This window comes from Gossypium hirsutum, chromosome D10, assembly GCF_007990345.1.
Source record: "Gossypium hirsutum isolate 1008001.06 chromosome D10, Gossypium_hirsutum_v2.1, whole genome shotgun sequence".
NCBI classification, from domain to species: Eukaryota; Viridiplantae; Streptophyta; class Magnoliopsida; order Malvales; family Malvaceae; genus Gossypium; species Gossypium hirsutum.
In genome coordinates this window covers 28241522-28253882 of record NC_053446.1, presented here as the reverse complement: position 1 = coordinate 28253882, position 12361 = coordinate 28241522, and the positions used below count along the sequence as shown (strand labels likewise).

The 12361-nt window shown below is 33.4% G+C and overlaps 1 protein-coding gene across 1 annotated transcript; it reads left to right on the top strand.

The window, feature by feature from the left end:
* Positions 1 to 4738: 4738 nt before the first annotated feature.
* On the top strand, positions 4739 to 6631 carry LOC107914812 (probable auxin efflux carrier component 1c). Its single transcript, NM_001327116.1, is given in 5 exon segments — positions 4739 to 5474; positions 5576 to 5816; positions 6046 to 6131; positions 6224 to 6458; positions 6565 to 6631. Coding segments are annotated over 5 exon segments (1365 nt in total).
* The last annotated feature ends 5730 nt before the right edge of the window (positions 6632 to 12361 follow it).

Below are 12361 nucleotides of genomic sequence, written 5' to 3'. Positions count from 1 at the left end.
TTTTGTTTATGTCAAACACTTTGTTAAAAATTAAATACTTAAATAGGGACACGCAAATTAAGAAAACATCAAACATAGTCTCAAAATATATTCATACATATAAGAAATTGTCATTCTTAACATTTAAGTATATATAAAATAGTTTATCGATTTGCAAAAGGTATTAAAAGAACATAAGAAAAAAAATAAGTCCTAGAACAAACAACGAAGTCAATAGAGAGAAAGGTATTGCTATTCCCAAGCGGAGCCCCATATTGCCATTAAGTCCAGAGTTCGATTGAACCACCTATTCAGTGTTTATACCTCACCTGGATGACTCACTTCACTGTTACTCACCATGTAATCTAGCTGCTTGCAATGTTTAGTAAAGAGTGTGTGAGCTCTTGTGAGCCTAGTGAATAGAAAAACCACATAGCACACACAAAACATAAGTTAAACAAAAGATTAAACCAGGTTACTAAACTACGAATGGGGTTTGCCATAACTATGCAAAGCTTGCTTCGCGGCTACCTATTGTCAGTTAACTTTAAATAGTAAAACATAATATTTTAGAAAATACAATTTTATTCACATGTTCTTTTCTGTTGGATAAGCGGATCTCCTTATGACTCATCATTTTGACCCAAAGAGTGTTAACATATCCCATAAGTGTAGCATTAAGCTAACACTCTCCATCACACCAGCATATCCCATTAAATGGAGCTTGGCTTGACATTCCTTTATTTCTCCTAACCTGTCCCAAGGCCTCTCACCCAAATCATAAAACACAAGGGTGAGTAATCACAATCCTATGGCGTGCCATTATATCCAACAATTACCAAAGATTATAGTGTCAAACATTTACTTAAACATAGAGTCTGCAATTCATGAAGAGCTCGCACAATACTATTCATAACTAGCTCGCAATACAGAGCTCGGATATCACAGTTCATAAAAACACATAATTAACACAATCACAAAAAAGAGTTCAGAAAAGACTTACTCTCGGAACTTTAGGATAAAGCCCTAATCTCCTTCTTAACACTATGGTTGGCACATGCAAGTGGTGATCCCTGGACACTCACCAGTTTGTTGAAAGCTTTAAACAAGCTTCGACTTTCCCTTGTCTTTACTTGTAGACGGTTCTGCTAGGTTCGCAAGTTTACAAACATACACAAGTTACTAACAACATATTAAAACTCATAAATAAACTTAAGTGAACCTAGGTTTGCACATACAAGCCTTTAAGCGGACCTAATTTCCTTTGTTGCGGACTATATTAACTACTTCTAATCGTCTTAACCCCATAGAGATATAGAGTCTTACCTTAAATCCCAAGAGCTAAGTTTTAAGTTCTTGTTTCTGTAAAAATTTGACAATAAGAGAAATAAGTGATCGATGAAGAAATTTGAGAGATTTTTTTCATTTTAAAATATTATAAAATTTTAATGAAAAGAGCTTAATTTATAGGCACAAGTGTTTTGATGTTCTTAGGATGCCCTAGTCGCAGTAGAAGTAGGAAAGATTTTCATGCATGAGTGATGCCAAAAATTTGAGATGAAAGATTTGAGATCAGCAAAGAAGACATTTGGTAAGGAGATTTTCAGAGATAGAAAAGCAAGTAAATTGTACCTAAGTCAGAAGGGGTACATTGAGAAAGTTCTTTGCAGGTTCAATATGCTAAGTGCTAAACCTGTTAGGACTTCTTTAGTAGCCCATTTTAGACTTTCATCGGCTTTGTCTCCAAAATCAAATGATGAGATTAAGTACATGTCACATGTTTCATATTCTAGTGCAGTGGGACCTCTCATGTATGCTATGGTTTGTTCACGTCCAGATTTATCATATGCAGTTAGTGCAGTTAGTAGATACATGGCGAATCCCGGTAAAGAACACTGGAAAGCAGCACAGTAGATTTTAAGATACTTACGAGGTACTACTGATGTTTGCTTACAGTTTGGAAGAACTAGAGATGGAGTCATTGGGTATGTTGATGCTGATTTTGCTAGAGACCTCAATAGAAGAAGATCTCTCACATGTTATGTATTTACAATCAGAGATTGTGCAATCAATTGGAAAACCTCTTTGCAAACTACAGTCGCTTTGTCTACCACTGAAGTTGAGTACATGGTGATTACTAAGGCTTGTAAGAAGTCATTTGGTTGAAGGGACTCATTAGTGAACTTAATGAAGACCTTTAAATCAGCACAGTATTTTGTGATAGTTAGAGTGTCATCTTTCTTACAAAAGATCAAATGTTTCATGAGAGAACAAATCACATTGATGTTCAATATCATTTTGTTCGTGATATTATTGCTTGTGGTGATATTGTTGTGAGCAAAATTAGTACTCATGAAAATCTTGTAGATATGATGACTAAGTCACTTCCCATAACCAAGTTTGAGCATTGCTTAGACTTGGTTGGTGTTCATTGTTGAAGTTAAACCCTTAAAGGGTTTTATGGAAGAGGTGGAGAACTTGTTCGTTTAGAGTTCGCGATGAAGAACTTGTTCATTGAGAATTCGTGTCAAGGTGGAGATTGTTAGAATTGAGTGATCCGAATCCTTATTAAAATAAAATATAGTGGTAAAATAAAATAAAAGTAAAATCCCTATAGAACTACACTTCTTTTATTTTATTTTAGAATAAGGTTTTTCAACCTTATTACACTTCATCTATTTGATATTGATTAGAATAAGGTGTTTCAACCTCACTACACTCCTTCTATTAGAATATGATTTTACAAGCCCATAAATAGACATAGTCTACTCTTCTTGTAATCATTCGAATTTCGACATAGTGAATTATCTTCTCCTCTGCCTGTGGTTTTTCTCCAAAAGGGTTTCCATGTAAAAATCTGTGTGTTATTTATTTTTCTTTCTCTTTTCTCTGCGATACATTGTCATTATCGACGTTCTATTTTTCACAAATGTCCAAATGAACCTTGACACACACATATATTTATTCCACCTATTTCAATTCATAGTAGTATCATAATAAAGAAAAGAATCTATAACATTCCCCAGATTCCTTAAAATAGATTCTAAAGAAAAACCTAGTGAAAGATCATGCACTTGAATCAAAATCCAAGTAATTATAATCAATATCCTTTGATTCTCGCCTTTGGCAAATTGATGTATTAGAGAAGTAAAATTATTAAAAGAACATGGATCTCAACTTATCAGATTCTTCAGATCAACCATACGAAATAATTTAATGAGATAAAGATTTTCCCCCAATAATCAGATATTCATCCTTTGATTCGATCTCCATATATTGAGAAGGATTCTCTTTATTGCTCTCCATTGCAAAAAGTGATTACTCGTTCTCCTAAAAATTCCGAACTAAACATAGATTGCGATCAATATCATTCTTATAAATTTCCTCTAGCAGACAATTAGTTCATCTTCTTTATCTAGAATCTACAACGCTTGAAACTCAAGATCCATACCTGATGCAAAAATGAAACAAACTGACTAAATAATACAAAAACCATGCATGATAGAAGCCATTTTTCTGCATTCTACTCGATATTATAATGTAAACCTTTCAAGATAATCCCATTAATAGATTTTGACAATTTAATGTTCAACAATTAATAAACATAACCGTGTGTGGCATTCTCAAATTGCTATCTATTTAATTAATGATTTATTGTATCTTTCTGTATTCTTCGAACATGTGCAATTTAGTATTATTTTTTATTCTTCATGCTTGTTTTACGGTTCATGCTTACGGCTTGTGATTGCATATCTCAATAATGTCATCTACAAAGTTCGAACAAATATTCTCTTCTTGGGAGTGCAATGTGCCCTACCACTGTACCCAATATTTGTTGGTAGTGCTACTTGTAATCCTAGGAATTAATTTGTCCACTATTTTATTTAATAATAGAAATCTAATTGATAACATTATTAAAAGGACTTCTATTAAATTAGATTATGCGGCATTTCTAAAATAAAAACTATCGCTTACATACTAATATTACACTATTGAAAGATCAAATAAGTTAATAAAAATGTTGAATTTGGGATTGTAAAGTTTTTGGTTTTGAATCCACATATTTAAGGGTCATTTAGCAATAAACAAAGTGAAAGTCGATACTTTAGGTTTTTTTTTTTGTTTGTTTTACATGACTTCCATGTGCAATTTTATATCGATCAGATGACTGATTTTTTAAAGTTTAAAATTGCCACAAAATCCAATTTAATTGAAATCTTTTGATATGTCATCAATTAGATTTAAATTGTTAAAGCAAAAGAAAAGAGGGACTAAATTTATGAAATTAAAAGTAAAAGGATTAATTCATAAAAAAATGCAGAGTATATGGGCTGGAAGCAGAATTAGACCTTAATTAATGTTTTATGAGATGAAAATTATCTTCTTTTTTTTTTTTGTACAAAAAATATGTCATTCATTCACCCCTGTTGTCTGGTCCCAGTTGGTCGTCAAGTAAAAATAGAACTTGTGAGTGACTTGATAAATTGAGTTTGTCTTTAGTGATATAAAACCAAAAGTCTTGCCATACACGAAAAAAAGAACTCAATCCAAGGTATCTCTTGTGCTTCAACATATCACATCTGAAGATGCTTGTTAAACCAACAAATTGTGGTAAAATAAACCCTTTTCAAGTCTAAAAGTATCTCAAATAAACCTGGTTGCTGTATCAATCCAAGAAGCTATTCATTCTTCAAGAACTGCAGTCTATAATACACTAGAAGGCAGCCAAGGGAAAACAAGTGTATTGAAGAGGAAAACGATGATTGGCATCAAGGATCTGTACAGTGTTCTGACTGCAGTTGTTCCTCTTTATGTCACCATGTTCTTGGCTTATGGTTCAGTGAAATGGTGGAACGTATTCACCCCGGAACAATGTGCCGGCATCAACAGATTCGTCGCCATCTTCGCCGTTCCGCTCCTCTCCTTTGAGTTCGTTTCGAGGATAAATCCTTACAAAATGGACCTCCTTTTCCTTGCCGCTGATGGAGTCTCAAAAGTCCTGATATTGTTTGCTTTGCTTTGTTGGGCCAATTTCACAAAGACAGGCGGCCTGGACTGGTCTATCACAGTTTTCTCACTTTCCACTCTCCCAAACACTCTTGTCATGGGGATTCCCCTACTGAAATCCATGTATGGGGATGACAAGGAATACCTAATGATTCAAGTTGTGGTGCTGCAATGCATAATCTGGTATACCCTATTACTGTTTTTGTTTGAATATAGAGAAACAAGAACTGAGGTCTTGAGCAAGTTCAAGGAAAGTAGTGTTAGTTCTAAGAACTGTTGCAGTGAAGATGAAGTCATTGATGTTATTGCCACAACATCATCTAACCAGCAGCAGCAGCAGCAGCAGCAGCAGCAGACGGCTCAAAATGCAAACAAGATTGCACCGGATCAATCTCAGCGATTCAGGCCTATGGTAGCAGCATCGATGGAGGGAGAGGGTAAAGAGCTCCATTTATTCATTTGGAGATGTGGATGTTGCATTTCAACTGGCAAGTCTTAACAGCTAACACTACAATTTTCTAAATTTTAATCCATATATTTTTCTCCCACATTTCGCATGAATTGTTCTGATGTATGAATGATATCTTAGATGGGACAAGTACTACCTGTGAGAAGCAGTCAGTGCAAGCTGGTCAAAGAGAAGAAAGCAGTAGTACTGCAAAGGTGGTTGAGAGTGTAAAGCAAGAGGATGTCGAAAATGCTAGCATTCCCTCTTCTTTTTCTTCATCAATGCTCCTCAAAATATTGAGAAAAGTCTGGCTCAAGCTTGTGAGGAACCCTAACTCTTACTCAAGTTTGCTGGGTCTAAGCTGGGCTTTAGTCTCTTGCAGGTTCTTTTAGACCTCACTCACTCACTTTCTAAATGCTATGTTGCTCAGACTCAGGATGAGTGTCGGGTACCCTATGTGTCCAACACGGGTATATTCAATATTTTAAATCTCTAAATACGATGTATTGGTGTATACGAACACCTCAAAGAAAACAAAGAGTCAGAGTAATATAGTGTAGATGGTCACCCTATTCCAGCCTTATTAACTGGTCAATTGCTTTTGTCTACAGATGGGACATAAAGAAGCCCCAAATAATGGAAAATTCAGTCACGATATTGTCAAGTGCAGGTCTTGGGATGGCAATGTTTAGCCTTGGTAACATCTTTTTATTTTTTATTTTTATTAGGATAACCCCATTAATCTAAAAGTTGAATAAGAATTAAGCTGAAATTTGTTAATTGTATAAGGATTATTCATGGCTTTGCAACCAAGGATCATTGCCTGTGGAAAGAAGCTGGCTTTATATGGGATGGTAGCTAGGTTTATAGCAGGACCGGCAGTAATGGCGATAGCATCCATCGCAGTTGGCCTCAAAGGCACTACCTTAAAGTTGTCTATTGTACAAGCAGCATTGCCTCAAGGAATTGTCCCTTTCGTTTTTTCTAGGGAGTATAATCTGCATCCTGATGTATTGAGCACTGCGTGAGTTACACCACAAAATACCAAATGCAGTTTATCTATATATATACCGCAAATACATACACGACTGTAATCTAAATTGTACTAATATCTGTGTTTGTATGTGCAGGGTGATTTTTGGAATGATAGTTTCTCTGCCCATAACAATAGTATATTACATTTTATTGGGTATTTGAGGAGTCATATTTGGAAGGATGAAAACATAAACATGAGGAACTCAGCAGCATTGTTCAGAGAGATCCAAGATTATGGTCAAAACCAGCAGCAGCAATATCCATATGTTTTTGTGCTGAGTTGATGTTTAGTTTTGCTCAGGCATGAAGCAGCACTGGGTTCTGACTCTTCTTATTAAACTCAAATACTACCCCCCCTATTGCCTAATCCGTTTTTGAAGGGTACATTTCACGCATTCAGAGCTCATGTATCCTGTTTCTATTATGTATATGTCTATGTATGTGTATACGGCATGAACACATAAGAAACTTCATATCAAACATTGCCAATGAATATGAGTCTCGTAAACCATAAATCATAGTGCTTAATACATCAACTTCAATCCTCAAAAGCAACGGCGAAGCCATGAATATTTATAAGGGCTCGATATTTATGTAAAGTAATACCTTTTTATTGGTCTAGCCTACCTGAACAAACTGCTTTCAAAATCTAAGTTAATTTTGATCACCCAAATTCACATTTAAAAAAAAGTAAAATATATTAAATATTACAATTATTTAAGTTTTTCTTATCAAATTAACATTATCTTCTTACCAATTTAATATTTAGATACTACCCTATATTAGTTTACTAAATTAAATTGAAAGCGTTCCCAAATATCTCTTTTACCAAATTAATATTTAGATATTACTTTGTATTAATTTATCAAATTTAATATAAAAAATTATAAATTATATAAAAAAATCAAACTAAATTTCTTTAGAAAACTTGGGGGACGGGCCAACACAAATTATCATATTTTTAGACATTAATTATAATATTAAAATAAAATATAATAAATTTAGGGGGCTGGAGCCCCAGCTCCCCTAAATCCGTCTTTGCCCATAAAAGACTGAAGGTTCTTCATCATGATTGTCACTACAATATCGGTCCAATCCATCCATATGTGTCATTTTAATTCTAAATTAGTATCAAATAGTTTAAATTTTATTTTGGTTAACTATTTTTGTGTATATTAATTGTTTCAATGCACCTAAATCGATTCCAGCCAATATTGACCTACATGCGTATCATAAAATTGTAATAGCTTGAATCAATTTTTTTTTCTCTAGATTAATGTATTTTATTTTATAATTACATTTTAAAAAAACAAACTTTTAAACTTTTTTTTAATAAATTTAAGAGATAAATATCAAAATTATACATGAATTTTGGTCTAAAGTGCAATTTGGTATAATTATATACATGAAACTTTGATTGGTAGAAGTATTATTTATTCATCAGGTTTTAGAATACGAATAAGCAATAAACTAATTTTGATTGGTAATTTTTAGTCACTCATTACTAGTTTTGGGAAAATAGAAGGAAATATTTTTTTGTTTATTTTCAAGAGGTTTTTTTAAATAAGAGTTTTTCCTCATCTTTCTAGTTCTAAGTTTAAATTTTTATCAACTATTTTTTATTTTACATCTAACTATTGTAACATATATGTAATAAATAAGTTTTTTTCTCACGTTATTACATTAGAAACCAAACGAGACAGTGTATAAAATTGTACAAAAGTCAAAGTTCATGCATAATATTGCAAATTAAACAAAAGCTCATGTATAATATTACAAATTAAACCAAAATTCATGTGAAATTTTGTAGATGACATTATTGAGATATGTAACCACGAGCCGTAAGCATGAATCGTAAAACAAGCATGAAGAATAAAAAAATAATATTAAATTGCACATGTTCAAAGAATACAGAAAGATACAATAAATCATTAATTAAATAGATAGCAATTTGAGAATGCCACACACGGTTATGTTTATTGATGGTTGAACATTAAATTGTCACAATTCTATTAATGGGATTATCTTGAAAGGTTTACATTATAATATCGAGTAGAATGCAGAAAAATGGCTTCTATCATGCATGGTTTTTGTATTATTTAGTCAATTTGTTTCATTTTTGCATCAGGTATGGATCTTGAGTTTCAAGCGTTGTAGGTTCTAGATAAAGAAGATGAACTAATTGTCTGCTGGAGGAAATTTATAAGAATGACATTGATCACAATCTATGTTTAGTTCAGAATTTTTAGGAGAATGAGTTATCACTTTTTGCAATGGAGAGCAATGAAGAGAACCCTTCTCAATATATGGAGATCGATTCAAAGGATGAATATCTGATTATTGGGGGAAAATCTTTATCTCATTAAATTATTTCGTATGGTTGATCTGAAGAATCTGATAAGTTGAGGTCCATGTTCTTTTAATAATTTTACTTCTCTAATACATCAATTGGCCAAAGGTGAGAATCAAAGGATATTGATTATAATTACTTGGATTTTGATTCAAGTGCATGATCTTTCACTAGGTTTTTCTTTAGAATCTATTTTAAGGAATCTGGGGAATGTTATAGATTCTTTTCTTTGTTATGATACTACTATGAATCGAAATAGGTGGAATAAATATATGTGTGTGTCAAGGTTCATTTGGACATCTGTGAAAAATAGAATGTCGATAATGACAATGTATCACAAAGAAAAGAGAAAGAAAAATAAAAAACACACAGATTTTTACGTGGAAACCCTTTTGGAGAAAAACCACAGGCAGTGGAGAAGATAATTCACTATGTCGAAATTCGAATGATTACAAGAAGAGTAGACTATGTCTATTTATGGGCTTGTAAAATCATATTCTAATAGAAGGAGTGTAGTGAGGTTGAAACACCTTATTCTAATCAATATCAAATAGATGAAGTGTAATAAAGTTGAAAAACCTTATTCTAAAATAAAATAAAAGAAGTGTAGTTCTATAGGGGTTTTACTTTTATTTTATTTTACCACTGTATTTTATTTAAATAAGGATTCGGGTCACTTAATTTTAACAATCTCCACATTGACACGAATTCTGAATTAACATGTTCTTTATCGCGAACTCTCAACGAACAAGTTTCCCACCTCTTCCATAAACCCCTTAAGGGTTTAACTTCAATAATGAACACCAATCAAGTCTAAGCAATGTTCAAACTTGGTAATAGGAAGTGACTTAGTCATCATATCTGCAGGATTTTCATGAGTACTAATTTTGCTCACAACAATATCACCACGAGAAATAATATCATGAACAAAATGATACCGAACGTTAATGTGTTTTGTTCTCTCATGAAATATTTGATCTTTTGTAAGGAAGATGGCACTCTAACTATCACAAAATACTGTATTAATTTGAATGTCTTCATTGAGTTCACTAAAGAGTCCCTGCAACCAAATAGTTTCTTTACCAGCCTCAGTAATCGCCATGTACTCAGCTTCAGTGGTAGACAAAGCGACTGTAGTTTGTAAAGTGGCATTCCAACTGATTGCACAACCTCTGATTGTAAAGACATAACCTGTAAGAGATCTTCTTCTATCAAGGTCTCCAGCAAAATCAACATCATCATACCCAATGACTCCATCTCTAGTTCTTTCAAATTGTAAGCAAACATCGGTAGTACCTCGTAAGTATATTAAAATCTAATTGTTTTCCAATGTTCTTTATCGGGATTCACCATGTATCTGCTAACTGCACTGACTGCATATGATAAATCTAGACGTGAACAAACCATAGCATACATGAGAGATCCCACTGCACTAGAGTATGGAACATGTGACATGTACTCAATCTCATCATCTAATTGTAGAGACAAAACCGATGAAAGTTTGAAATGGGTTGTTAAAGGAGTACTAACAGGCTTAGAACTCTGCATATTGAACCTGCAAAGAAGTTTCTCAATGTACCCCTTCTGACTTAGGTACAATTTACTTATTTTTCTATCTTTGAGAATCTCCATACCAAGTATCTTCTTTGCTGGTCCCAAATCTTTTATCTCAAATTCTTCACTTTGTTGGGCTTTGACCTTTCTTATCTCTCATTTATCTTTCGTTGCTATCAACATGTCATAAACATAAATGAGTAGATACACAAAAGAACCATCACTTTTTTTCTTAAAGTAAACACAACTGTCAAAGCTACTTCTTTTGAAATCATGAGAAGTCATAAAGGAATCAAACACCACTGTCTTGGTGACTGTTTCAAACTGTAAAGGGACTTTTTCAGCAAACAAACATAGTCTTCTTTTTTTTAGATTGTAAAACCCTCTGGTTGTTACATGTAAATATCCTCCTCAAGTTTTTCATGTAAAAATACAGGTTTTACATCTAACTGATCAAGCTCCAAATCTTGCATTGCCAAAATACCAAGCAAAGCTCGAATCGAACTATGCTTTACAACTGGGGAAAACGCATCTGTGAAGTCCACTCCTGGAATTTGACTATAACCCTTTGCAACAAGTATTGCTTTATATCTGGGTTCTTCAACTCCTGGAGTCCCCTCTTTCTTTTTAAACACTCATTTACAAAGAAAAACCTTTTTACCTTTAGAAAGTTTCACAAGATCCTATGTTTTGTTTTTGTGGAGTGATTCCATCTCCTCTTGCATAACAAACATCCACTTTTCTGAGTCTTCACAGCTAATTACCTTAGAATAATTAGATGGCTCTTGGTTTGCATCTATATCTTCAGCCACATTTAAAATATAAGCAACTAGATCAGCCTTAGCATACTTCTTTGGAGGTTTAATTTCTCTTCTAGTTCTGTTTTTGGCGATAGAGTATTATGGTGAAGAAGCAACTTTATTCTGAATTTTTGTACTAGCTTGAGAAATCGAATCTGTTGTAATTCTGGATTAATCTGATGTTCTACCTACTTTTGATTTTCTTTATTGGAAGAGCCTTTAAGAGATAAGTTAGGTAGCATAGTAGTTTCATTAAAAACAACATTTCTGCTAATCACAACTTTTCTATTTTTAGGACAACATAACTTATACCCTTTTACACCAATTTTATAACCAAGAAAAACACATTTAATGGATCTTAGTTCTAATTTTCCATTATTAACATAAGCATACGCAGGACACCCAAAAATCTTTAAATCAGAATAGTCAGCAGGATTACAAGACCATACCTCTTGTGGAGTCTTTTTCTTAATGGTAACGGATGGAGATCAATTAATCAAAAAACATGCAATAAAGGCTGTTTCGGCCCAAAATGACTGATGTGATCCGGCCCGGGTGATTCGAGTTGTTTCACAAAGTTTTTCTGATCGCCAACGAGGAGAATGTCCGGGCGTTGAAAACACAAGTTTGGTGATGATATGCGGAAGCTGACAAAGTGGTTTTGGGAATGAATGGAGGGTTTAGAAATATGTAGGTTCGGTTTGGAGATAAAGAAATAAAGGATTGATAAGTCGGATAGGTGGTGGATGTGGAAAAACAATCTTAAGGACAAGAAAGAACCAACACTATATCAAAGTGCTGACCTGAGACTTATACGTCACTTAAGGTGGACCTTGACCCGCTAACTAGGAAGTTAGGAACCAAAGGTATATTTTGGAGAAACGAACTTAGCCTTACTCAAGTTCACGATCGGGCAATTTCTACTACTCGAATCATTTCGAAACGAATTCGTATCATTTGGTATCACAGCTAGCAAATTTGGAGTAAGAATCGACGTTTCCGGTACTAAGGTATTGTAATTCGATCAAAAAAATTAAAAAAAAAATTTAGTTTCCATTCAAACTCAAGTAGTGAATACAAGTTTTGTAAAAAGAAAAAAATCGTGAAAAAAAAGAAGTGTGTTCAAGTTCTTGTCGTCGAGTTGTAATTCTACTTGCTGCCTGAAAACATCCATTCCATATATTATTA